The sequence below is a fragment of the Hippoglossus hippoglossus genome, chromosome 9 (genome assembly GCF_009819705.1).
Source record: "Hippoglossus hippoglossus isolate fHipHip1 chromosome 9, fHipHip1.pri, whole genome shotgun sequence".
Taxonomy (NCBI): Eukaryota; Metazoa; Chordata; class Actinopteri; order Pleuronectiformes; family Pleuronectidae; genus Hippoglossus; species Hippoglossus hippoglossus.
The window spans coordinates 19066543-19092954 of NC_047159.1; the positions used below are offsets into that span (position 1 = coordinate 19066543).

The 26412-nt window shown below is 43.4% G+C and overlaps 5 protein-coding genes across 7 annotated transcripts in view; 2 read left to right on the forward strand and 3 right to left on the reverse strand.

Moving 5' to 3' along the window:
- Positions 1-1973, forward strand: part of igsf9b (immunoglobulin superfamily, member 9b) — a 28850-nt gene extending 26877 nt beyond the window's left edge. For 2 of the 3 annotated variants that reach the window (XM_034595081.1, XM_034595083.1), the window contains 2 exons: positions 8-219; positions 442-1973. In XM_034595081.1, the coding sequence (XP_034450972.1) occupies positions 8-207 (200 nt within the window). In that variant the 3' untranslated portion in view covers positions 208-219; positions 442-1973. The remainder of the gene's footprint in view (positions 1-7; positions 220-441) is intronic. The other variant, XM_034595084.1, reaches the window with a different exon arrangement.
- Positions 1974-2293: 320 nt separating this feature from the next.
- On the reverse strand, positions 2294-5993 carry es1 (ES1 protein, mitochondrial). Its single transcript, XM_034595086.1, has 7 exons — positions 5704-5993; positions 5566-5618; positions 5370-5483; positions 5100-5231; positions 4911-5003; positions 2657-2822; positions 2294-2530 (listed from the first exon to the last, which is right to left on the reverse strand). The coding sequence occupies exons 1-7, from the start codon at positions 5818-5820 to the stop codon at positions 2396-2398; spliced, it is 810 nt and encodes a 269-aa protein (XP_034450977.1). The 5' UTR covers positions 5821-5993; the 3' UTR covers positions 2294-2395.
- A 580-nt stretch (positions 5994-6573) lies between these two features.
- Positions 6574-9172, reverse strand: tmem127 (transmembrane protein 127). Its single transcript, XM_034595087.1, has 3 exons — positions 8360-9172; positions 8108-8272; positions 6574-8009 (listed from the first exon to the last, which is right to left on the reverse strand). Exons 1-3 carry the CDS (start codon positions 8601-8603, stop codon positions 7699-7701), a joined length of 720 nt encoding a protein of 239 aa, XP_034450978.1. The 5' UTR covers positions 8604-9172; the 3' UTR covers positions 6574-7698.
- Positions 9173-9684: 512 nt separating this feature from the next.
- Positions 9685-13304, forward strand: ciao1 (cytosolic iron-sulfur assembly component 1). Its single transcript, XM_034595089.1, has 7 exons — positions 9685-10075; positions 11230-11378; positions 11467-11578; positions 11720-11808; positions 11901-12102; positions 12390-12459; positions 12906-13304. The coding sequence occupies exons 1-7, from the start codon at positions 9937-9939 to the stop codon at positions 13138-13140; spliced, it is 996 nt and encodes a 331-aa protein (XP_034450980.1). The 5' UTR covers positions 9685-9936; the 3' UTR covers positions 13141-13304.
- Positions 13305-13308: 4 nt separating this feature from the next.
- Positions 13309-25944, reverse strand: snrnp200 (small nuclear ribonucleoprotein 200 (U5)). The gene is made up of 44 exons (XM_034595088.1): positions 25597-25944; positions 25245-25408; positions 24508-24679; positions 24205-24397; positions 24011-24066; positions 23808-23906; positions 23539-23691; positions 23341-23440; positions 23110-23246; positions 22936-23013; positions 22593-22766; positions 22358-22495; positions 22113-22268; positions 21832-22002; positions 21528-21721; positions 21302-21425; positions 20975-21124; positions 20646-20888; positions 20368-20556; positions 20082-20279; positions 19838-19990; positions 19659-19739; positions 19235-19318; positions 18867-18973; positions 18667-18785; positions 18426-18580; positions 18157-18346; positions 17895-18068; positions 17620-17780; positions 17290-17517; positions 16985-17176; positions 16721-16899; positions 16455-16606; positions 16254-16362; positions 16061-16169; positions 15756-15945; positions 15478-15642; positions 15256-15377; positions 15004-15147; positions 14722-14898; positions 14467-14627; positions 14274-14355; positions 14091-14183; positions 13309-14002 (listed from the first exon to the last, which is right to left on the reverse strand). Exons 1-44 carry the CDS (start codon positions 25639-25641, stop codon positions 13853-13855), a joined length of 6411 nt encoding a protein of 2136 aa, XP_034450979.1. The 5' UTR covers positions 25642-25944; the 3' UTR covers positions 13309-13852.
- Positions 25945-26412: the final 468 nt, after the last annotated feature.

The following is a 26412-nucleotide window of genomic DNA, read 5'->3' on the forward strand; positions in this document are numbered from 1 at the left end:
TCCCCAGGCCCACCTCCCTCACTCAGCCCGCCAGTTTCCAACCCACCTCGCTGCCGGCTCAGCCGCTCCCTAAGCGAGGCGCGCTTCAACGCTCTCCGCCAGGAGTACCAAGAGTACAGGCGGGCTCAGGAATCCGTCTGTTCCCGTGAGCCCTGTCTCACCACTGGCTACGATTCAGACTCTGACTCCAACTCCGCACTGCTCTAGCAGTTTGACCTGGTCCGTTACTCTGCCTGCCCTCTCACCTCTTTCCATATTTTTCCACCTGTCACTGCTCGCCTGCCTGCATCCTTTTCTTGCCTGCTGTTGTATCATCTATGTGCAGTGAATTTGTACCTGTCAAAATGTGAGCTGATCACTTTATAGTTAAAACTGTTTAAACCCGTTTTTAAGGGTGCATTGGTTTTAACGCTGCGTCGCTCTCTGCCTTTGTCTTCACAGATACATCTAACTCAGATCGTAAATAGCAGTTTAATGAACAGACGACAGCACTGAGGCCCTGGATATTCACACCTCGCTGGAGCTTTCTCATGTGAAAGAACATTCGTTGTCTATAGTTGTTGTTCACTGTTATGTCAGACATTATATATTCTGTATTGCATCAAATGTGATGGACTGCAGCGCCTCAGTTTATATCCAATGACATGTTTGTTCCACAAAATGAAGCCAGGAAGGGATTATTTATTTTTCTGAGAAGCATGTTTGTTTGGGGGAGTTTGCTTTTATACCATGACAATCAGGCACACAGCGCCCCCCTGAGGAATGAAATGTTCACACTTTACGAAGACAGTTTTCCTGTTGAGAGTTGAGGAAGCCCTGCTTTATAAAAGCAGCAGCGTGCTTCATAGTGAGGGCTGAATTTCATCTTAATGTCAGTCGCATCAAAGACCTCCCTTTAATAATAAAATGATGCTAATGACAATTACGTAGGTTCGTGTTGATGATCTGTTTGAGGTAGAAAATGTTGCCTGTGCTCACAACATTTTCACCACCATCCTCCTCTGTGTATGACAAGTACTTAACTAATAGTACTTAAAGATCACATTATTAGGTAACTGATAAGTGTACTACAAATGCTTTTATCAGTTCATGCTCCCTTTAATACCCCCAAACATTTATTTTCTATATTTAAAAGAAGAGCTTGTTTATTTGACATGACCTGTTGGTTCCCTGAAATCGTTCATACTTACTTGATACCTGACTTACTGCAGTAATGTTCAACTGTCAAGACTTAATTCACCAAATCACCTAACATAGCCCATATTTGTTCATAATGTACAAATGTTTATATGAACCTTAATGTGAATGCTCCCTGCTGTTCCTCTTCTTCATTTCATCAGATGAAAACATGTAACTTTACTCCACTTGATTCTGTCAAACTTTTACCCTGCGGTCAAATAGGAAAAAAACACAGGGGGAAAAGATTTTTGCCTTATTTTTATTAACGTCGTACGTACACTGGATGATTGACCCTGAAAGGGTTGAGCTGACGAGCTTGTCAGACAAAACTGATTAGAGGATTTAAAATGTTTGAAATGAATTTTTGCTCACGTGATAAGTATTTCTGTATATTTACTGAGGTGAGTTACGATATGCAAAAATGTTTACAATTCACATCAGTGATGTGACGGCAGCACTGTGAATATTTTGACTTCTGATTCTGTATTTGAATTACAAGTCTGTTATAAAATTTGTGCCCATTAACCATTTGTTTTTCTACTGCAAAAAGACAAAAGCTGTTTTTATATGTCGCCTGACGCACAGAGGTGTAAAGAATATCTTTGTTGCTGTATTTAGGAAAGATTCAACGTTTGTTTCAGATTAATTTATAACCCAGATGAGAATATTCCTGTGGAGTGAGTATGCATTTCTGATGACGTTTTATACAAACTGCAAATTTTTATATCTTGCCACCTGGTTGTTTGTCATTTTGATAAGTTTGTAATGAATAAATTGCTTTATTCTTAATGTAACATACAGAAATAGTGTTTATTTTTCGCAACATGTGACAATGAACTTAATAACGTCCACTGATTTTAACGTCATTCCAACCATATGATCATGTGACCCCTGTCCAATCCCATATGTAAGTACAACAGTGGATGTGGGTCAAAGTGCCATAACAGGCTGGTTTATTTCAATCACAGTCACTTTCACATTGGTTGGCACATTGTGTTTACTGTATTACTATTATTAATATTATCTGGACTCATTTGGCCTACGCACTATACATAGCATGTTTTACTATAACACCATCAATTAAACACAACAACACATTTGCTCGTTAACTAAAGCATTTTTATTGTTGCAGGTAAGAAGTCATCACAGTACAGTCATGTATGTTGTACATCAACACCGACTTCTTCTATTGATTTCTCAGGCTCGTCGTCACAGCTCACTTGGTCGACATACGCATGACATGTTTGACCATATTTCCAATCCCATCAAATATATAGTGATAGTGATACTCTGTTTCCCACATGAACGACGGGGTGCTGACCACTTTGTTCTTCTCATCCACATGGGCTTCGTAGAACAAAGGGTTAAGGTCAAAGCAGGAGTTACTTCACAACAGGCATAATAACAAAATGAACACAGATCTGTGTAGAGGCTGTTAACTAATACATATGTTAAACTGAGACTTTTGAAAGGATATATATGGCTCACGGACATTGTGGCGTGCACCCATGCTCTTTACAGCCTGCACCATGTTTGTGTGAGGCCAGTTCCCCCAGCGGGTGTTTTCATCCCGCTCATAGCCCAGGGTCACCTCGATGCTGGGCAGCACCCGGCAGGCCAGCACAGGGGCCATGCTGGCCAGTCTGGAAACAGGAGTGGACGGTGAGTTAAGGCTGTGATCAAGTCGAGATCAAGAGGCAGGTCTAATCAGGATGTGAGAATAATTGCATTGCAGGTATCAAAAAGGAGAGATTCAAAGCCTGAAAAAGAAAAGCTCTCCAAGCATAAATCCATGGGAACAAATCAAGTCTTCTTAGTGTGAACATGTTTAACTACTATCACTGAGAAAAAGATGCATATGAGGCAGTTTGTTGTCAACAATTTCCAATGATTACAATCATGACAGGTACTCTGAGCGTTAACCTTAAATTAGGAAACATTTTGTGTAGTTTTAAAATTCTAAAGCATGTTCCAGACACTGAACCTTCCTCCACCACTGGTGTCCATCACCTACACAGTGCTATCAGTCGCCAACACTGAGCAAACAAACCACAGTGATGTTGAAAAGGCAGCTCATCAAATCTAAGCTAAATGTTGGCTCCTCCAACTCCATGAAGATGAATCAAAGCAATGTCGATGATTGGAAACCAGCAGCAGTTTAATCTGATAAGCTGGTCATAGCTCATGTGCAAGCTCGCTTATTTTCAGATGGATTATATATTAATATTATATTAACATTAAATATCTCGAAATATGAATGTTTTCCGCATTAATTCGATAAGTGGCCAACCACCAGCAGATGTTAGGGACAAATTCATTATCTATTAATTTATCCTTTAATTCTTTTATCGTAAATTCATACAACGCTTGTTTTGTTTTGAAACATTAGTTTCAGAATATAATTTACAGCACTGACAGAAAACCACAGTGGAAGGTGTCGTTCATAAATCCTACATTAAACAGCTGCACCCACTTAGCACATCTTCTTACAGCCTTTCATTACTGTCATTTTTCTCAATAATTTTTTCATTGCATTTTCTACATCTTAATCAAATTATTTCAACTGCTCCAACTATTTAAAGGCATTAAAGGTAATGGGGAGGGATTACTGGGGTTTTATCCTTTAAATGATGGCTGGGTCACGGTCAAATAACCATGTGTTGTCATGGTGACAGCCGTCTCATCCTCTTCCTCCTCCTCAGCCTCAAACTCCACTCTCTAATTCCTGTATAATCCTGCATCACCTACATGTTAGACTCGCCATGCACCTGAGCCCCGGCTGTCACCTCACAGGACCCTGTGACCCTCATCAGTCCCACGTACCAATATAGTGGATGAAGGATCGTTCACTTTCCACCAGATCACACTGGTAGAAACTGAGTTTCCTCAGTGTCAATATGTCCGTCTCTCACCCTGTGGATTAGTTTGCCTGGTCTCACTACATTCATGTTCCTGACTCTAACACTAGTTTTTCTGCACCCGCTCTTCCTCTTGTGTCTGCTGGGAACAGTGAGAGACACAGACTTCAACCACATGATCTCTCACATGGCCCATCATCTTACAGGAGAAATATATGTTTCACACAGTTCAAAAACGCACAAACTTTCTGATGTAAATTGAAGAAAAGAAAAGCTCCAATTTGAATTTCTTCCCTAACAATATTTCAGCTATTTAGCACAGACTTTTCATTTTCAGATTTGCCCTTTTTGTCTATTTTCCTGAACATTTTGTAAATGTTCTATATAGTTTTGATAATTTCAAATGCAAATGCAAATTCCGGTGATGTATATGTCACGACTATTGACATAATAGTTTTTAGGGGGGGAATATGTGAGACTGTTAAACTTGGTTTCTAAGAAACACTGCACTGACCACGTGAACCAAAAATTTAGTATTTTCATATCCACGTCTGCAGCAGTTTTAACAAAAAATATAAATATAGACAAAATTCTGTTCATCTTAAAAATCTCAGTTTTCCACGTCTTACTTTTTCCCTTTCTACAGCTCCAGTGTCCCAATTCCATTACAGGGATTGGTTAAATCTTGCGTTCATCTAGTCCAATGTAATCTAATGTAATCTGATTTAACGTCCGGCACTAATCAATGAGAGCCTTCAACTTTGCCTCATGTTTGAATTTAAACTGTGAACTTCTTTCTCCCTGTTGGTCAGAAGTTCTACAGCATTGATCCTTCAGCACCGGTTGACTGAATAGTGATCAGATGATACATACCCAATGGGCTTGCGTAAACGGTGGAAATCTTTCAGCACCCTCTCCACATCATTATGCAGCTTGCAGTCTTTGCCGTCCTTCGTGAAAGTGGATCTAAAGAGCCGAGAAGAGGATTTAATATTAGTGCTCCATTGTGCTAGTTTGCACTTTACCTCTATGTCTGACACTACATATTTAATGATGCCTCACAGGTTCTTGATGATGCCTTGACCCCCAGGAAAGATGATAGCATCAAAGCTGTTCACGTCCAGCTTGGACAGGTCCTGCATTTGCATCATGCCCTGACCATGACTGAAGCGGGCCGCCTCCATCATCATGTTCCTATGTAAAGGGCAGAAATAATCATAAATACTACCTTGTGTAATTAGTCATGTCAGGTGAGTAACATACAGAGTTAATTAAGTCAGTGGACCCTTCGATGAGCCTGATCCTTTTGAGAGTGTCTCCTAACAAGCTTACCGGTTCTCACCAGCGGCCGGCTGCTTTTTCATGTGGTCGATCACATGCATCTGCTGCTGATTTGGAGCAAACATCTGGAAGCGAGCCCCGTTGCGGCTGAGGTGGTACATGGTGCTGAAGACGAGAGTTGTGAATTAACCATCTCTGCACCATGACAAGTTAAATGCAACATTCCTGTCCTGGGTCATATACTCACTACACTCCCTCGTGGACATCAGTCCCATCCCACCAGCCACATCCTGAGAAAACCTGGAATACATCGTGATTCACAAACCAAATGTGACTCACAAAGCACAATGATGCCCACACTGATACTTCTACTTCTCTCACTTACCACTGCCACGTTAGTATTTCCCCAGTTGCCTTGGTCACCGTGGTGAACGAAGCAGGCAGGCTGTCGTGAAATAACAGCCAGCGTTTGTTTTGACAGCAAAGTCCTGGTGGCCAGCATGATTTCTCTTCAGTCTCACTGTTTCCGGAGGAATACAAGAGTTCACAGTTAACCACTGAGCCTGGTTTAATGGTTGTAATATTGATCTTGCTGTAGCAGTCTGTATATATACCACCAGAGCGCGGCCGAGTGACGTTACCACGTAAGCTCTATCTTCTGAGAAGAGACACGACACTGACCTTTTCCCTCCCGAACACCCTTCCCTATTAATACCTTGTTTATTCACTTGATTAGCTTAAGTAAATTGGCAGCAGAGTGACCCTTCGGCTTTGGGAGAGTATTGCTCCACATGTAGTGCTGTAACTCGTGAAATATCTTGACCCCTTTAGAATTTAACTCTTGGAATTGTACCTGAATGGAGACTAAAGAATTTAATGCAAAATGCCTGTTAGAATATAGTTTTAATTTGTATGTAATGCTCTAATAATCATGTAATAATGATAATGGCTTTTATGCAACACTGCATTTGTGAGTTTTTGATATTGCTTCCAACTATACATCTCATCTATATACAATGCAAGGCATACTGCATGCCCTGTAAAGTCCATTAGGTTGTAAGGCTCTTACTCACTGTAATGCTAAGTTGCGTCTACGACGTCTAGACAGTGAACCCAGAAATACCCTGGTCAGACGGAAATGTCAAAGTCAATATACTGTGAAATCAAAACTACACCTCCACACTATAGGCTACACATGGCAGAAGAAAATCCAAAGATTCAGGGTCAAGTTACAGATGACAAACGTGAGACAAAATTTGGCATTTACTTTATTATGACCACTTTTTATGTATAAACGATCAATATTTACACACTGGTGATGAAAGTATAGTGACGGGTCTGAGGGGCAAAATGGAGAAAATGGTGCAAACAGAACAATATACAACCACCTAGAATCACCACGTCAATCACAATTTTAAGCCTCAGCGGGCACCTCACGATGAGCTGTTCCGACAGGAGGTTGAAAATCTGCACACATGCAGAGCAAACACATATGAAACGGTCACATATGGAAATCACAAAGTACAAATAAGGGTTCTTTTTTTAAAAAAATCAAATACAAGGAACATGAAATGACCAAATTATGTGGGGAGATTTCTCTTCCTACGAATCACTCCGATTGTGAAACATACAAAAACAATGTTTCTCCATTTCTTCTGTGGCTGCTAGCTCTAAAACACACGACACATCACATAATCCTTTTTTAAAACACCACAAAGATCTGTCTATATTCTGGACAACTTCCTTGTGTTATTTCAAGTACAGATGTAATTAAATAAGACTAAACCAGTGAAAGATGTCTGCAAAGCAAAAGAAAGCAAAGAAGACACAGCACAAACGACTAAATAATAAATAAAGTCAATTTGATATTTTATACAAAAAAAAGAAAAAAAGTCTCAAACAATCTTCTGTGTTTTTCTGCATTTTAGATGAATCAGTAAAATAAAATCATACATATGGCAAGCTTAAAAAATAAAATCAATACAATGCTTAAAAGAGCTCCATCCATGTCCAAAGAAGAGCTTCAATAAATGGCATTAATCGGTCTGCGGCTGTTTCATCAATTACTTGTGGTGAGCCATGTTGAGCCCTCCTTGCAGTTAAGTTTGCTTTACATGTAAGGACCAAATCCTAAAAGCCATTTACATGCAATTTACGAACAACTTCAGTGGTTAAAGAAAGAATCATCTCCTAAATTTCTGCCACCACTAAAGACAACTTTCATGCACTGTCAGTCAAACCGTTTCTGCACCAACAGTGCAACACACCGTGTTCCGGCTTGTTTGCAAAGATACCCATTTGATAAGGAGCGGGGTTTGCTCATCAAGCCAAAAGCCGTGCTGAAAGAGAAGCGCATGTTAGAGGGGCCAGTCCTGCCGCATTAGGGCGTGTATGCAGGCGGTGGCTGAAACTGATTGGCAATGTCATAATCAGCCGGAAATGTTTCACTGCTGTCCTCCATCTCAGAGAGCAGCTCTAAAGCCTGCTCCTCCTCCTCTGTGGGGTAGTGGCGCAAGAGGTTGGCAGCTGTCGCGAGGATAGAGGCTCCACCTGCGCCCGCAACCAGGTAAAAACTGATGGCGAAAGTGACGTATATGAGGGAGCCGTGGTACTTTTTGTGCTGCTGCTGTAGTGACAAGATGAGCTCCGAGGCCCAGTAGCAGAAGCCAATCACCGTGGCACACTGCAACACTGAGGAGACAGAGGGGAGAAAACAGGTCAAAATGACACCTTCTTCTCCAGACAAAGAAACCACCTGGAAAAAGAACTGCAGTTTGACAGACTACTACCTGTGAGAATATGTGCAAATGCATATCTGCGTGTTATCTTCAGCGCAGGGTGTTTGGGTCCGAACACATCCAGGAGGAAAGCGGTCAGGCTGCACAGGATGCCCAGGAAGCAGAAGGCAGCGATCACCCTCAGCAGCAGTATGGTCTGCGGGTTCACACAGTAATCTGCGGGACACAGAGACAGCATGGTATTATTATTATTAGTGCATGAATCTCTAATGCAGGTTCTAACGAGCTCGTGCTGGTCCTCACCGTCCAGAAGCTTGGGGTCAATATATCCCAGCACATCTGCCACCCCCAGCTCTTGTCTGGGACAGGTGCCTCCATGAACCCGGAGCCAGGCCGGTTCCGCCAGAGCCGTGCACAGCGCGGTGATGGACAGAGCTCCGGGAAGAGCCGACACCAGGCTCCGCTCCGGCTGCTTGGGCAGGGAGGTGCCCCCTCTCCTTCTCCGGCCTCCCGGAACAGTCGAACCCGGCGGGGCATACATGGTCATCCAGTCACCTTCTGGTCTGCGGCAGTGAGTCCCTTTACTGTCAGTGAAGTGGCTGCACTAACTGCTCCCTGTACGACGATGAGGTCAATCGACTGACCAACAACAATACAAGCTGTTAGCCAGCAGAGCTAACGGCACCAGGGCGTCGGGCGGGTGACAGCGGCCGTCACTTCGGTGTCTAATGTGTCCGAACGAGGCGAAACCGAACAACTATCCTCTTGATAAAATCCGGTCGAGTATCTGACGGGAACACAATGGACAGATGGCCTTCAGGCCTGTTCGCTCTGTTGTTAGCGTCTGAAGCTAACTCACGGCTAACGTCAAAAGTCGCCGCGCGTCGTACACAAATAAACTTAAAAGAGGCAAACTAAACTAATTAAAGAATATTGAATAATTTAGCAAACTGATAGGGTGAAAAATAACCACCAATCTGTTACAGAAAAACAAAGACAAAACAAAACAAAAAGCAGCTTACGCTAGCTTCCTGTAAAAAATATCTCAACTTCCTTGTTCACACCATTCTTCTTCTCGGCTTCAATAAGCTGCAGCGTAGACACGAGTGGCAGTCAGTGCTGCCACCTACTGGTAACTCTTCAAAACAAAGGAAGTGAATATACTCTGCTGTCTTATTTTATATATTTTATTTATTTACGCTAGTTTTCTTTCGAAGCAATTGTGCAGTAGTTGTTTATTATTATTATTATTATTTTAATTTTATGAGCCACATAAAAACAAAGGTTGAGGTTATGATGTAAACTGGTGGGTACAGGTATAAACATGTTAAGTCGCATGCTAAGGACAAGGTACAAACAAATATAAATAATAAATATTAATCATGCATGTCAAAAAACATAAATCAATCAATCAGTAAAATAAGAATGACCTACAACACAAGAAGCAAACGTTTTATGGGGAAGATATTAATCATCGGTTAAAATGATTATTTTTACAATCCTGAAATGAACATGTTTCCGTGTTGATGTGTTTTATTTTATATATTCTCTAACATATATTCTCAAATTAAAGCAAAAAGGATGAAAAAGTAAAAAAAACACGGAGAGAAACGAATCCCACAATGCTTTGCGCGAAGCACCGGATAATCAAAGATGGCGGCGGTATTTGTGATGTCCATGGTTTTGTGAACTTTGGTACTTTGGTGTAAACTGGCCTCCATTAGTGCACCTGCAGCAGGTCCGGTGTGGAGTTAGAGGACCGTGTTTATCGCTGCTTGTTTGTGCAGCTTGTCACCCGCGGGTTGTTGTTGTTGTTGTTGTTTCCGGATCTGTCAGACGTTCAGGAACCGTCAGGAAGTGTCGGGGGAAGCGGCTCAGACATGAAGCAGGCTCTGACCCTGCTCCACAGACAGAGCGCACACCCGGACTCCCGCTGCTGGTTCGTCAGCTGGAGCCCGTCAGGGACGCTGCTGGCCTCGTGTGGCGGGGACAAGGCCATCCGGATATGGGGACGAGAGGGTGAGTTCACCGCACGAGGGGACATCGCCTGAATAACGGTCTGGTAACACCATCACAGCCCAGCACAGTGTGAAGGGGTGTGTTGTCTTCAAACAGAAACACGAGGCTGATCTCCTCGCTTCAGTTCCTCCTGCAGCTGTAGACAGTTGTTCCCTCAGCGATGATCAAATACAGACAGTGATGGGGTTTCCTGTCAAACCAGAGAAAATCCTCTTCACCGTCAGTCTCAGTCAGTGGCATGAGAGTAAAACAAACAGTTACTTGAATGGGACCTAGTTCTCTGGAGACAGAGGGGTTTTATTTAATGGGTTCACCTGTAATTATAACAATATTACTACTACTAATAACCTGTAATTATAATAATATTACTACTAATAATAATAATAATCATAACTTCATTTAAAGAGCACTACAGAAGATTAAAAGATCAGAGATATCGCCTTAAAGCACATCTCAACATTTGGTTGTGTTCAAATAGTAACTGAGTTGTTATTGGCACATGTTGGGTGCGTAGTCATATATCTTGATACAATATGATATCTGGAAATTCAACAGAGAAACAATTTCTTGTGATCAAATCTTTTTATTTAAGGTTTTAAGGTGTTCATACAGACCAAGATGCTCACAGAGCACAGCCTGCAGTACACCTATCAGAGTGGCAACACCAGAACAATTATTTTCTTTAAAAAATGGAGCCTCCCATCCCTGACATATAATAATCAGATAGCAATGTCTGTTTTGGTTAAGTCAATGAGTATAAAATGAAAACTAGAACGGCACTCAGTAGAGAACATACCTCTCCCAAGGCCCAGCAGTCCCCTTAAATCAGTCAAGCTGCACCAAATTGTGCACACTCACAGATATCAGTTCCCTTTATGTGCCGGATTTTTCATCCAGATTCATAAATGATTCCCTGGAAAATCTGTGAAAATGTCATAGAAATGGCTGATTTCACAAAGTTCCTGTCCAGATACAAATTTTAATAGGATCTTTCTTGGCCCATGTCCCATCCTTCCACCAAGTTGTGTGGAGATCTGTTCAGTTTTTTCAACAATCCTGCTGAAAAACAAACAGACAAGTGCGACTTCATCGTTGACTTTGTGGAGGTAAAAACAATGAACTTCTCTGATGGCTGGCAACCTTCCATTTTTCAGGTGACTCTTGGATTTGTAAGACTGTGCTTCAGGATGGACACCAGCGCACCGTGAGGAAGGTGGCCTGGTCTCCCTGTGGAAATTATCTGGCATCTGCCAGCTTCGATGCGACCACATGCATCTGGAAAAAGAAGGACAACGACTTTGAGGTAAGACGAGACGTTTAAATCTTCACAATGTTTGTGCAATGCTGCACCTTTTTGTAGATTTTACCCTGAGTCTCGCCTTTTCCCCCAGAGTCTGACTGTGTTGGAAGGACATGAAAATGAGGTGAAATGTGTAGCGTGGGCTCCTTCAGGGAACCTGCTGGCGACATGTAGCAGAGACAAGAGCGTCTGGGTCTGGGAAGGTTCGTGTGAAGCTTCAGTTTGTGTGACCACCTCAGAGTCATGGCTTCAGTCCAGTTCACAGAAGGAAGTCAGTTCATGTATCATTGAGCTGTAGCTCAGTTTTGTAATACAAATGTTTTCTTTTCATTTGGGTTTCACAGTGGATGAAGAAGACGAGTACGAGTGCGTTACTGTCGTGAACTCTCACACACAAGACGTCAAGCACGTTGTGTGGCACCCGACCCAGGAGGTAGGTGATTCTCTGCTCTGTATGCACATGAAGGATTTCTTAATTTCTCACACCATTGCTTTACTATGTGAATATACTGTGTGCGTTTACAGCTCCTGGCTTCAGCCAGCTACGACAACAACATCTGCATTTACAGGGAGGAAGACGATGACTGGGAGTGTCGGGCGACCCTGACGGGACACACATCCACAGTGTGGGGTTTGGCTTTTGATGGGACTGGACAGAGACTGGCTTCCTCCAGCGATGACCGCACGGTCAAGATTTGGAAAGAGTTTCCAAATGAAGCTGGACAGGGTGAGTTGTTGGCAGTAGAAACAAAAAACTGAGCAGTCCAAAGAGCATAGTTTGCTGTCACATACTTTAATTGATTTAGACAACATTGCATCTTTTGGCCACTTTTACAATCTTCAAAGAAAATATCTAAGTCTCAAGATTTCCTGAGCTTATGTCATTTTTTAATAAATAAAATCATTGCTGTCAACTTAGTAATTAGATTGTCCAAGTTTATACAAACCTACATGTAATGCATTTTTGTCAGTATAAGAAGTGTGATTATTTTTCGTCACTGCTTTGTCTAACAGGAGACTCATCTTGGAAATGTATTTGCACTCTGTCCGGGTACCATGCACGAACAGTGTATGACATTGCCTGGTAAGACCCATCTCAATGTTCTCACAGCCATGATGGTAACCTCAGTGTGGATCAGTCTGCTCTTTCCTCAGGATCAGTGGTTCTCAAATGAGGGTCGGCCGTGTCTGTAATCGATTTCCAGATTGATGCATTCAAATAATCATATGGGTATTCTGTGCTGAGACATTTCTATTGTGCTATTCTTTCGATTGTATAAATAGAAGTGTCAAATTATTTTATAGCACATACACACAGGGGTCCCCAGAATATGTTCTGTGTCTAGAAGTGGACCCTAGGCTGAGAAAAACCTGAGAACCTTTGATCTAGCACCAATATTTATATATTTATCTACTATAGGCTGAATCCAGTTATATCAAGGGATGTGGGATTTGAGGGTACAAATTCACAGCTTTACTTAGTTTATTTTGTCATCCTGTTAGATCAAACTGAGAATTTAATCTGTTCAGGTGTCGGCTGACCGGTGCCCTGGCAACCGCCAGCGGTGACGACGCAGTGCGAGTTTTCAAGGAGGACGAGTCGGCTGATCCTGACCAGCCGGTGTTCTCGCTGGCTGCTCAGGTCACCAAGGCTCACGATCAGGATGTCAACTGTGTGGCCTGGAACCCGAAGGAGGCGGGACTGCTGGCCACCTGCAGTGATGACGGAGACTTCGCCATCTGGAGGTTCCAGGAGGAAGAGTGAATGTGTTTCTCACTGAACAAAACCAAGTTACAACGGGGAGCGTTGTTGTCCGGTCAACTTTTAGAGCTCAGCAGTATAACCACATCACCTATCATGTCTATTTTATAACTGTCCAATTGAGAAATTATTCATTCATGATGTTTATATAAATAAATTTAAAACAAGTATGTGGCTTCTCTTTATTGCAAAAAAATATTCCAGACAGAACATCATGTAAAAACATTTAGACAAGTTCCAGAAGTAGATTTCATAAGAAAACAAAGAAAGTCGAAAAATATAAGTGGAGGTTTTTTTAATTTAAATTTCAAATCTGAAAGAATAGTGTAACACCCAAATTTGGTCAACCAGCTTAATAAATGTTTCTTTTAATTTCAGTCAGACCTGAAAACTGACAGTAGATCAGCTAGCACAGTGTGTAATAGATTTAAAACATTGAAAACCCAAACTGGCCTCGTTTGACCATGTATCTCGAGTACATGTCTGACTATGTTAGCTGTAAACGGCTGCTGTACACTGATCTGGACTGAGGTGCATCATTCAGATGATTTTAAAATGACACTTCTTATCACAAGAGCATAGATGATGATTCATGACACGCTTACAAAGACATGGGACATGAACCATGCTGAATATCTACAGTAAAAACAAACAAGGAAAAACTACCTACTGATCCTTTATATAAAACAAAATGTCAGAGGCTGCAGTGATCTGATTAGTCTGAGTCACTGTCTCCATCGCTGTCCGCCTCCTTCACATCCGCGCTGAACTTGTACTCCTGGTCACAGCCCATGTACGCGTCGCTCATGAAGTACAGGGTGTAGTTATGAACGCCCATCACCGGGGCAACAAAGTCCAGCTTAACCTGCAGGGGGGAAACGTGACTGATTAACATGAGGGTGTCCAGAGCATTTTAAGCCACAGAATGCTTCTGGTGGGAGAAGAACACTGACCTTTGCTTTCTGCTGAAGAGTCAGCCTCTTGATGGAGATGAGGCTGTTGGACTTGGGGTCTCCGATCACCACCCACCAGCCCTCCTCACGTTTCTGTAACAATGAAAAGTTGATAGCAAAGTTATTGCATTTTCAGTGAAGAAATGTCAGAGACTTTAAGAAGTGCACAAACAGTGGATTTACCTGAGGGAAGAGAGGTGCGATGACAGGCCCAGTCACCTCCTCCTCTCTCTCCAGCTGAACCTGAACCAGAACTGGACTCCCACTGCAAACACACATTGAAGCACACATTCACAATTGTACAAAACATTATGACTATTATAAAATCCAATCTGTGACTTCTAGAAAAGATTCTGCCGACAGAAAGAGTCTGTACCTCTTGATGTTGTCCTTTTCTGCCACTTCGTACGACAGCTCGATGTTGGGGTAGCGGTTAGAGAAGCGGGCCACGTCAGCCATCTGAGCGTCTGAGAGCTGCAGCAAGGCAGTTCTGTCTTCATCCTCCATCTCCATGATGTCAAAGATACTCTCCACACCCTGATGAAAAGAGCAGGGACCACGTGGTCAGTTTCAATATGCATACGATCCCTGATTAGTTACAAATGCATTTGGTGACAAAACAGTGATGTACCTTATCTGTGCAGCGCTTGATGTGCTCCGAGGTGAAGAAGGGCAGCTGTTTGAGGTACGAGTCCTTGGACCACATGGCCTGTGTGACCATCTGTGCCAGCTCCATAGCTGCCAGGGCAGGGCTCAGCCAGCCGTTACTGGACAGCACATCCACACAGGCCTGGATCAGTCGGATCGCCTGCAAATGCAACACACACACGAATATTAAATATGTAGAATGGAATGAAATCCAGAGAAATTAACATACAAGATCCTCAGTGGTAAGATCACCACTAATCTGTACCTTGCTGAGAATGTCCTCGGTGTCCGACTGCAGCTCAGCGCTCAGCTGCATCCTGGAGAGATGAGCTTGCAGCATTAGGTTGGTCTTCACATGGGGGTCGTTGAACTTAGGGTTGTTCAGTTTGTGAGGCACTTTCTGTGCCAGCTGTAATGCAAAGACAAGTAATCAAATTTAAATGTCATCTTACTGACTCAGGAGGGACGTGCTTGTTGTGTAAAGATGGCTGGTTAACTGTCAGTGTGCTGCGTTTACCTGTCGGAGAAGTGAATCCTCGTGGTGCCTGATGGGAATGTTCTTGTACTCGGCAGCATTAGAGATGATCTCAATTAACCCACGGATCTTTGTCTTGGCATTCAGGGACATGCTGAACAACTCTGTCAAACACAAAAATTAAGCAACAGTTATGTTTGAATCCAAACATTGGCCGACAGTCAGGAACTGACAGAAGAGATTTTCATCAGTGTTGGCACAAACCGATGGTGGTGTAGTTGATGTAGTAGTACGCAGCGATCATGCCCAAATTGAGAGGTGCTACATCCATCTCATCCTCTATGCTGATGCACTTGGACTGCTCCAGGTCATGTAATGTGTTCTCAACCAGCTCAGACAGGTGGTCTGACAGGTGACGATGGGACATGCCTGACAAGGTAAGAACAAAACATAGCATTTAGAAATCATTTCTAACATCTAATCCAGTATCAATAAAACTAGATTTATTCTAAATGAAAATTGAACGCTAGGATGACTCTCACCTTGCAGGTTGTAGTAGTTGGGATTCTGGGTCATCCGGCGGTAGAGGAACGTCCATGTTAGATAGTCCACAGCGTCCTGCTTGTTCTCCACTGTCTTGGTGACAATCTCAGCGTTGAAGTGGTCGTGGAGGCAGTGATCCAAGTGAGACTCCACTGGCAGCGGCTCGTACAGGAACTTCTTGAAGAAGTCCTACCAAGAAAAAACAAAGAGTCTGTTTGGTTTGTTCTTACGGTCGCAGTCACAGCTTTAAATCCAGGTCAGTTTTCAAAACGGAATAGGACAGAAACAGCAGACATGCTTCTACCTTCTTAGAGCCCTGACACATGATCACACAGCGCCCCTCGTCGTCCAGCATGGGTCTGTTCGCCTTGCCCACCATCTGGAGGACGTCATATATGGGATAGTCCACATATCTGAGGAAACAGGGGGTTGATGTCACTAGTACAATACATTAGACACATACACACCTATTGAAAATAAACTAGTAAAAGCCTTACGCATGAATTTTGCCATTGTAGTACTGGGTGTCCATGACAATGACGAGGTGTGCAGAGATGTTGATGCCCCAGCAGAGTGAACGAGAGGACACCACGACCTGAACAGCACCTGTAAAAAAAAAAAAAGGTAACGAAAAGATTTACTCAGCCATTAACCTTTAAAGTCAGCGCTGAGGGTACGGGGCAGGAGGTGGGTCTTACCTGAGTTGAAGAGCTGCTCCACTATTTTGCGTTCCATCGCAGACAGGCCCTCGTGCAGGTAACCCACACCGTTGGCCAGAGTCTCTTTCAAAGTGGCATCATTTACTTTGTCCAGGAATGGAGCAAGGTCTTTCTCAGTGCAATGCAAGAACCTGCAAAGAGAGAGAGACATTCACTCTTTGTCAGTAGTGTGGAGATGAGTGGCACATGACCAGGTTCACAGTCCATTTCTCATCGAGAGGCATGGTCTCAGTGTATTGACTGACCTCTGAGGAACGACATCGGCGGCACAGAAAGTGAGGATGTCGATGGCTGTGAGGCGAGTCTGTCTACGGGATGGGACGAACACCACTGCAGGTTTGGAGGGGGAGTGCTTCATGATGGCGTGGTACACTGGCTTGGCCATAGACAGCAGGCGGGTCTGAGTGTGACTAACATTGAAGCCCTGAGCAAGCATAGAAAAGTTAATAACAAAATCAACCCAACAGGAATTTGTGTCCTCTTGCTAGCTAAACACAGTGTTTACAGACCTGGATGTGTAGCTCCAGAGGCACGGGCCTGACGTTGGGGTGGAAGTTGAACGTGGCTGTGGTGCTGCAGCCCAGCCAGTGGGCCACGTCTTTGGCGTTGGACAAAGAAGAGCTCAGGGCCACGATGCGGATGGGACGCTCAATCTGAGAGGAGATGTACCTCATCCTGGAGCAGATGACCTCAAGCACAGGCTAATGAAAAGAAACAAGGGACATTAGCATCATGCACAGCCTAAAAAAATGTCTATCATGGTACATGCCTTGCATATATGACAATGCAGCATGATGCAGTATTGTGTTCTTACTCCGTTTTCTCCTCCGATGAGGTGCGCCTCATCCACAATGAAGAGGCTGACATTCTGGACGTTCTTCCTCTGTTTCCAGCGACGCGACAGGATGTCCCACTTGTCGGGGGTACTGACAATGATGTCACCTTTTCCCAAGAGCTTCAGATCTGTGCTCGTCTCTCCTGTTAGCAGAACCACCTTCTTGTTCAGGATGTCCTGGAACTTCTGGTGCCAGTCAACAAACACCTGAGAGAGAACGATAATGCGATTATTGATGATGTTAGATCTGAAAAAATAAGCAATGCTAGTAATGATAAGTGCATTTTCAGCTTCCACATGACTTCACACCTGTTCAGCCAGTGCTTCCATGGGGGTGATGTAGACACAGCGACCTTCTGCATTGTGCAGCAGCATCCTCAGAATAGCAAACTCGGCACAGATGGTCTTCCCACTGCCGGTGGGGGCTCCCACAAACACATTATCATCACTGTTGTACACAGCGTTGAACACTGTGGGGAAGCAACAACAAAAACGAGTCAAGACAGCAACACAAAATGCACACAGCTTTTGATGGAATTTTTTGGGGATAAGTAGCAGACACGTTATTTAAAATGTTTCTGTACCTTGGGTCTGAATGGGGTTGAAGAAGGGGAACTTGTTCTGGTAGAGAGCCTCAAAAGCAGAGTTCCTGAGGGCAGTAACAGGCAGAGGCTGCAGGTCCAGCAGCTCAGTGGGCGGAGGGTACTTCTCTGGTAGGATCAAGTGGCGGAAGGAGACCGGGAGCTGAGTCTCACAGGCTGAAAAGAAACAGGAATAATAAAGTAGGGAGTTGACATGCTATGTGTATATATAGATTGCACAACACATTTCTATCAAGTTACTTACAGAGCCATCGGTCTGAGACCACACGGATGAAGTACTGCGGGGGCAGAGGCTCGAACACTGGGACAAAGAAGGTCACAAGGTGTTCGTCCTGGGCGTACTTTGCTTTGAGCAGGAAGTACTCGTGGTGGAGGATGACCTCACTGTCCACGTCCTCAACCAGGATCCAGAAAGCTTCGGATGAACCGTGAATCTAAATGGGAAAAATGAAGTGTCAGGGGGTTGGGTGACAGATGCTTTGGGTGCAGCACATCATGGCTCTCATTACTCACTTTGTCATCCCACTGGAAGTCAGGAGTGATGGTGAGCTCCACTTTCAGTGTGGAACGGGTGATGGGCTGCAGGTGGACGGCCAGGTCCAGTTTGGGGAACTGGTGGACGTATTTGTGGATGGTCTTCCCCATCTTTGGCATTCGGATCAGCTCACCTGAGAAAAATTAAGCATGTGTCTTTCAAGAACTCACCTGACTAGGGAGGGAATCCAATGAACATGACGTGGAGGAGAAAACTCACCAATTTCATTATGGTTGAGGTCATAGAGACGCTCGAAGGGGAAGTTCTTCTTCTCGATCTTCTTGATCACTTCCTCCGGCAGTTTCTTGAACTGTCTGAGCGGAGACATCGACTGCCACCTGTGGGGATGAAGAGAATCAGCGACTGCGTTGGAACAGTAACATCTATGTTAATTCAAGAGAGAAGATGGTCAGACTTACATCCTCTTGTCAATCATCTTGCATAGATTCATGGTCTTGTCTGTGAGTTGAGCCCAGCCCCTGTTCAGCACAATCTCAAATATGGCCCGCATCAACCTTCCAGCACTCTGTAAGAAAAGGGAAAGATTACTATTTAATAAAATTCATTTATATTTATCATGAATGACAAAGTATTCATGAACAGTTACATTAGGCACTAATGCAGGGAAACGTATTTTAAACATGTCAGAGTACGGAATATATCTTCAAAAGATTTAATTTTCTCTCAATTTAAGATTACATAAGTTTCGCAAAAAATATTGACAAATATACTTGGGGGAATGTATGGAAATAGCAGAGTAATGACAGCACTGGGTGAATGGCCATACCTGTGTAACATAGACCATGTCTGCCATGAGAGCAAATCCCTCCAGTTTGAGCTGGGAGATGTACGCCTGCAGCAGCACATTGATCTGAAATAAGAACACAGAAAATACAGAGTTTATCATTCAACTGAATTCGGTGCTGCTTGTTCAATCCGTCTGCAAGAAAAACAACCTGACAAAACCAACGAACAGCACCATCAGGACTAGATCGTACAAAGCACACAGTCAGCTGATCTTGAACCCAGATAACGTGACAAATAAAATACTTTACTTTGCTTAGAAGAATGTTTTGCCTATTTGGAATCTGAAAACAACCACTTTCTCTTATGTTTGAAAAATAACTCGTTTTTTGTGCTCTGAATAGCACAATGTGCTCTGTGCACTGTATTTCAGATTAATAATCGTCATCACTTGATGTGTGTGTTACCTTAGCACTTGGCTCCTCGATGCTTTCCTTCACAGGAATAGGAACTCTTTCCAGTAGTTTCTGCAACTCCAGCTTCTCCTCCTAAAATACAGGGCTACGTGTTACTATTTAATTAAACATGTTTTATGAGGTTTTGTTGAGGGGATTCAAACCATCATGTCCTTCTGGAGTCAACATACCTCTCTCACATTGATGTTCCTGAACTCTGAGGAAAGTGAAAAGACTCTGAAGAGCTCGATCTCACTGAGAGTGGGTTTCAACAGCTGGTTGTAGGTTTGAATGGAGTCGTGAGTGATGTAGAAGTGACTGGCAATCCGTCCCAGGTCAGTGACCTTCAGGTAAAGAGAAAGGTCCGCCATTAAAACCAATGGTTCATGACTAATTTATGCTGGAAACGCAAACTCAGCTGAAACACGTTCATACCTGGAAGCTGCCCGTCCTTTTGTCATATTTGACCAGGCTGTTCTTGTCCAGGACATTGGCGGCTGTGTGCACCAGGTCCGTCCTGCGTCTCTCCAACAAGGGATCTGCGCTCCGGTCATCATGAGAGACGCCGTACAGGGTGGGGTTGCGGAGCATGCGTACATACAGGTAGGTGTAGCCAAGCCAGTTGACAGCGTCCTGATACAAGAAAATATGACAAATTACATAAACTGAAGACATTTGATCAGCTCCTTTGACAAAGTGTCTGTGCTTGTCAGCTTCTCACCTTTACAGTCTGCACGTTGCCCAGGACTATCTCCGCATTGAGCATGTCAGGCAGCTTGCTCACCATCTGACTCTCTATGGGCAGCTGCTGGTTGAGCAGGGACAGATAGTACTGCAGCTCTCCATGAGACGTGATCAGGATTCCCTCTCCCTTGGTGTCGTACTGAGGACGACCAGCTCGACCAAGCATCTGAGACCAGGCATAATAGAATTATTACTGTTAGTGTTGTTACACAGTGGTATTTATAACATTTTGGTAGAAATCTAGTAGAGACTGACCTGTAAAATGTCCAGGGCTCCAAGCTCAGTCCACCTGCCTTTCTCTGGGCTGTACACCTGCGTTCCTTTAATGATGACAGTGTGTGCCGGCAAGTTGACTCCCCAAGCCAGAGTGGCTGTAGACACCAAGACCTGGATGTGTCGATCAGCAAACAGATCCTCCACCAGCGTACGGTCCACTCTTGTCATACCAGCGTGGTGGATAGCGAAACCGTAAGGCAGCAAATCCTTCAGCTCAAGGTTCTGGACAAAAGAGTTCAGGTGTAAATGTTACTCTTTTTTTCTTATTTTGTTGCTGTGCAGTTTCATCTCAGTGAATCTCGGCTCACCTTGCACTGCTCTGCCTCAGTTCTCAACACTTCAGTGGATGCTGAGCCCTCTCTGAGGAAAAGACCCAGTGTGTCCTTCTCCAAGCACATGTCTCGTATTGCTCTGGCAGTCTTTCCAGTCTCCTTCCTGGAGTGGACAAAAACTAGTACCTGTTGTAGACAAGGATGAAGGGATACATTTAAATCCAGTGACATTTTGTTGTTGGTCAGTGTTATTTCAGCTGGTCGAGTTGGACAACTGCATTGGCTGTTACAAGTCATTGTGGATACGTTTCTTCATAGAAATAAGGTCACTGAATCAGGTAACTTAAGAAGAACAGGACATACCTGGTTCTTTCCAGCATGCTCCATTATCTTTTCATACACAATCTCATTCATGATCTGGAAACGCTTGATGGCCTTCTTCTCTGTGATGCCAACATACGTCTGCTCCAAGGGGACAGGGCGGAAACTATAGGGAGAAAAAAAACACATTTATCAGCAAAGAAAACTTGTCAGCGTTATAGAAAATGACTGCTTGTGTGTTAACTTTTATATTCTAAAAGCAATATACCTGTTGTCGAAGTAGAAGAGTCCCTTGGCAGGATCTACACGCAAGCAGGTAGCCACATCCTCATAGTTGGGCAGTGTGGCACTGAGGCCCAAAAGGCGCACATCCTCCTGGGTCAGCTCCACATTGCGGATGGTCCTCGCCACCAGGGATTCCAACACGGGTCCACGGTCATCGTGCAGCAGGTGGATTTCATCCTGCACAACACATTTAGCAAGTGACCATGTGTTTTACATCATATATATTTTTTGACATTTGTGAAAGGTGTGTTTCATGACAAAACCCTCAACACACTGACATTACTTACAATGATAATGAGGCGCACTAGTTGGGTGTAGGTACGCTCTCCACCTTTACGGGTGATGATGTCCCATTTCTCGGGGGTGCAGACGATGATCTGAGTGGCATTTATCTCCTCTTTACAGAGCTGGTGGTCTCCCGTCAGCTCAGACACTGTGATGCCATAACTTGCCAAACGCTGAGGTGAGAAGAGGAGTTAAACTTATTTTTAGATCTGTGTCCCTCAAGCGTGTCAAGAGATCTCAAAAGAATGCAAACAAAGCTCTGGATGGGTGAGACGAGGCTTACCTTACTAAAACTTCCCACCATCTCCTGTACTAGTGAACGCATAGGTGCGACGTAGATAATTTTGAAGTCATCCACATTAATGGTTCCGTCTGTGTTTATGTGCTTCCCAATTTCCCTCAACATTGCCATCAGGGCTACGTTGGTCTTACCAGCTCCCTGTGCAAACAAAGAATATCAAAATTATACTTTAAGACACACATTGGGAAATCGTTACAATGCTTTTGGGTTGAACAAAGTTGTCTTACCGTAGGTGCACACACAAGCAGGTTCTCATCTGTCTCCATGGCGGTTTTAAACAGCTTGCTCTGGATGCGGTTCAAGGTTTTGAAACCTTCAAATCCAGCCTGAGCATATTTGGGCAGCTTCTCAATAGGAAGGAGGACCTGGTGACATGAGAACATTTAGGACATGAACACTTCAATTCAGTCCCTATCAAGGTGAAAACTTAAAATTGAGAAATAAAATACACAACCAACAAACCTCATCATCACCAAAGGCCTTTGGTTTTAGCGCAGGCACGTGAACTTCTTCATAACCTTTGCGCTGTTTGCGAAAAGAGCCGTCTGGAAGCTGGCAACGCTTGTTGGCCATGAAATGGCTGCCCTGGGTAAAAGCCAGGTCCTCGAGGTCTAGTACCTGCCGAGGGGCCATCGACTGTTGGAAAAGAAGAAAGGATTATATAGATGGTTATATGGGGGAATCACTGTTGTCATTTTATCACCTCTGTAGTAATCTCAGGTCATCTCATAGTCCAAAATACCATACGTAGTCAACGTGCTGACATGGCGTTCAGTTGCTTTATGAACAGTGATGCATTATTTACCTCTCCATGGTCAACGTCCATAGCTTCCAAGTCATCAACACGAGACTTCCTCAACCTCTCCCTGCGAGAGCGCTCCTCCTAAAGTAACACATATTCAAAAAAAGATGAAATGGACTAAACGGGAAAAAAAAAAATTGCAAAGTGATTAGGTAATTTAATGAACAGTGGTCTTACTCGAATAATGTCTTCCTTCTCTGTCTCTTGCAGCTGGTAAAGGATCTTTGACAGTTCCTGATCAGCCTCCATCTTTCCTATGATCCGTTCTTTTTCTGCCTCACTTTGAGCGCTGGCCAGCATGGTGCAATACTGAACTGTGAGTCAGAGGAAACAAAATCAATCTCTTCAAAACCAGAGAGCACAAGATACAACAATTTGAAACAACGTGATTCTACAACACAAACTTACTCATGCGACGATGCTGTCGGAGGATTTTGATGAAATCAAAGGTGTTGAAGCCCAGCAGCAACACCAGCTGATTCTCACATTCTCTGTCATCGCTGGCAGTCTGTGGTATACAAAGAGACGAGGGATGAGATGGTTGGAAAAACACAGACTCATCTTCTCTAAGCAGGACGCTATGAACAGATAAGGAGACAAACGTACCTTGAGGATTTCTAAGACTTCATCAGCTTTCTTTTGTGAGACGATGGCATCATCATAGAAACGGCTGAGCTGACGCTGGAGCCAGAAGGCATCGATGTCTCGAGGATGTAGATCCTTTTTCTTCACTGTCATCACATCCCCTGTGGCACCAAGCTAAATGAAGAGTCAATAATTTGTCTTTAATGCAGGACACTGTGCAATGATTTGCAAAGATCCAGTCTAAATACAGGCTAAGCAGTAATAAGTATTGAGGTAAATGTTGCACTTACATTGGCTGAAAGAGCACAGCCCACACCTGCTTCCTCTCCTTCGCTGTCTTCATCTGAGTGTTCATCTCGTACCTCACCAAACTGGTCTTCATCCCCTTCCTACACATTACGCAAAGAAAAATTTGAAACACAGCCAATTTAGCACAAATGTTTAAAAGCTACATTTCAGAGTGGAAACTCTTAAAGAAAAGACCCATTTTTACCTCCTCATCAGATTCAAACTGGACATTCACACCATATGTTTCGTCAATGTTGTCGTCTAGAAGATAAAAAACATTGTTTGCAATCACAACATCTCCACAACACACTGACAAGGAAGATGAGACTACACCAAAGAGCACTGTATATTTTCATTACAGTCTTGTGATTACACTTGAGTCGCTTGCTGTGTACATACCCATATTCTGTAAATCCTTGTCTCCTCCATAGTCTGTGATCTTCTTGCCCAGATTGACCAAAACATGGTAACGCGTGTCCTCAGCAGGTCCAAGAAGCTGCTCTACTTCACGCCGCCTTTCTTTATCCCTCATTTTGTCATTCTTCAGCACTGCTAACACCTCATCAGCTGCTCCACACAGAATATCACGTGGCTGTAGATGAGATATAAACACCAAGCAAATTAACAAATCAGTTTACTGATGAAATATAAACACACAAGCCGTCTTTCCAAAACAAAACGGCAATTGTAGTTCTCACTGACCTGGTCTCCTAAAGCAGCATGGATGAAGCTAAGCAAGACCTCGTAGGTCTCTCTGGTTTCTTTGGTTTTAGGCTTGTAGACGATGCCCACCATTTCATCAATGCCTTCTGAAAGGAGGGTAAAGCCCTTCATTTTGTTGATATCATGTCTGTCCTCATCTCTTTTTCGCCTCCTGTTAGGACCGAACAAGACAAGGTTAAAAAAAATGATTCATATCATCAGGCAGACACCGGAACAATAAAACAGAGCATGTGTGAAATGATGAATGAGCAATAATTTCAAACGAGACAGTGGAGATGAAGAATGGTCCTGCGCTTTTGACTAGTCACTGTGGATATTTTGATATCACTTTAAGTTTTCCAAAAACATAAATGTATAGAAAAACAAATCAAGCTGTGAATTGCTTTATGTTACCTTATGTGATCGTAAGTTGTTGAGAAATTTCGTCATTTAAGCATTAAAAAAAATCAGCTGACAAATCACCAGTAATTTGCTATAACTTTTGGATTGACATCTTATATTACTCTTTATTTATAAGAAATTAAACCCTAATCATCTGTAATTCAATATTTGACATTGAGCAAAGCGTTTAACAATCAAGTCAAAATCATTCATCTATTTTAATTATGAGGTAAAAGTAGTGTGTGGTGACAATGTCAAACTAGACAAAAACTTGTATATGCTTCTTTGCCTCGACTAAGACAATAAAAAGTGTTGTTGACGCAGATGAGACTGACTTGTCTCTTCTCTCCTCCAGCTTCTGGGGTTTGGTCCTCTGAGACTTGTCACCCATCTTGGTCCCCTCGAGCTTCCCCACCAGCGACAGCACCTCTCCAGTGGGTTCATCTCTCCGTGTGCGGTCGATCAGAGAGCGATCGGCTTGCAACACCAAGTTGGAGTTCTGACGAAACAGAGACAAGGTGATCAGTCGATTCAGCGGTGCACACGGCTCAAGCTAAGCTAACTGCTAGTTAGCCGAGTGGCTAGCTGCACACGGAGTGGCCTGGATTACAAACACAACACAGTTATCTCGATAATGTAACAGCGTGTTGCGCATCGTGTTTAATGCGTGTGCGTGTCCACACTCACCGCTTTGTACTCATACTGCAGGCTACGAGCAGTAACATCCGCCATGGTGCGTGTTTTGTCTTTGAGCTTTTAGCGCACTGTAACTCAAAGTGAACCGGTGTGTTGCTTCTGAACACTGTGACTCGGTCTGCTTGTTAAACAGACGCTGGAAACATCGGCGCAGTCCTCAGATTTGTAGCATCGGGTTGTTTTCGTGTTTCACACCAGAAAATGCGTTCCCCTTACGTTACAATGGCCCCGCTAACACGAGCCCACAACAAGCCGCTGCTGGTTTCCTCTTCCGGTTTCACGATTTAGTCCCTGAGAAAGAACGAGCAGCGCCCCCCACAGGCTCGACTGTCCTATTGTGAAACAAAAACAACAAACATGTTTTCTCTAGAAGCAAAATAAGTTGTTTTGGGTTCATTACTAATCATAAGCATCACGTAATATATTCTTTATGTATATCTAATGAAAGTATCGATTCACTGTTAAAATGCTATGTAATTGTGTTTTTATCTAAAAAAGCCTTTGGGTTTTGATTTTGGGATAAAATACAACTCATTACCCCCAAAGAACTAACTCTATTAAGACAAATGCACTCTGAATGGTCTGTGATACCACATCCACTGACAGATTATGATACAACCAACCATGTGTAGCTGTTTTGTGTGACTTTATCATTTCATTGTGTTAGTTTCACATCTCTCTCTGTGGTTGTATTTCCACCTCTTCAGTCATTTTTCCATGGCTTTCTTTGAATCAGTTTTGCATTTCGTTGAAGTGATTTTTGCATAATTTTTGTGATTTCTATTTGTAGTAAGTCTGTGTTTTGTT

Bases quoted from the DNA above. Each gene is read 5' to 3' on its own strand.
- tmem127 (XM_034595087.1), bottom strand. From the start codon at position 8,603: ATGACCATGTATGCCCCGCCGGGTTCGACTGTTCCGGGAGGCCGGAGA. The intron at 8,273-8,359 runs GTGAGGACCAGC...TGTGTCCCGCAG, and splicing joins TGACCCCAAGCTTCTGGACG to ATTACTGTGTGAACCCGCAG. The intron at 8,010-8,107 runs GTAGTAGTCTGT...CTGTCTCCTCAG, and splicing joins ATTTGCACATATTCTCACAG to TGTTGCAGTGTGCCACGGTG.
- snrnp200 (XM_034595088.1), bottom strand. From the start codon at position 25,641: ATGGCGGATGTTACTGCTCGTAGCCTGCAGTATGAGTACAAAGCG. The intron at 23,907-24,010 runs GTAAAAATGGGT...CGTAATGTGTAG, and splicing joins AGTTTGAATCTGATGAGGAG to GAAGGGGATGAAGACCAGTT. The intron at 19,319-19,658 runs GTAACACACACA...TTCTTATTTCAG, and splicing joins TCGAGGAGCCAAGTGCTAAG to ATCAATGTGCTGCTGCAGGC.
- ciao1 (XM_034595089.1), top strand. From the start codon at position 9,937: ATGAAGCAGGCTCTGACCCTGCTCCACAGACAGAGCGCACACCCGGAC. The intron at 10,076-11,229 runs GTGAGTTCACCG...TCCATTTTTCAG, and splicing joins CCGGATATGGGGACGAGAGG to GTGACTCTTGGATTTGTAAG. The intron at 12,103-12,389 runs GTGAGTTGTTGG...TTTGTCTAACAG, and splicing joins TCCAAATGAAGCTGGACAGG to GAGACTCATCTTGGAAATGT.
- es1 (XM_034595086.1), bottom strand. From the start codon at position 5,820: ATGCTGGCCACCAGGACTTTGCTGTCAAAACAAACGCTGGCTGTTATT. The intron at 5,004-5,099 runs GTGAGGCATCAT...TCGGCTCTTTAG, and splicing joins CAAGGCATCATCAAGAACCT to ATCCACTTTCACGAAGGACG. The intron at 2,823-4,910 runs GTATGTATCATC...TCCTGTTTCCAG, and splicing joins CGTTTACGCAAGCCCATTGG to ACTGGCCAGCATGGCCCCTG.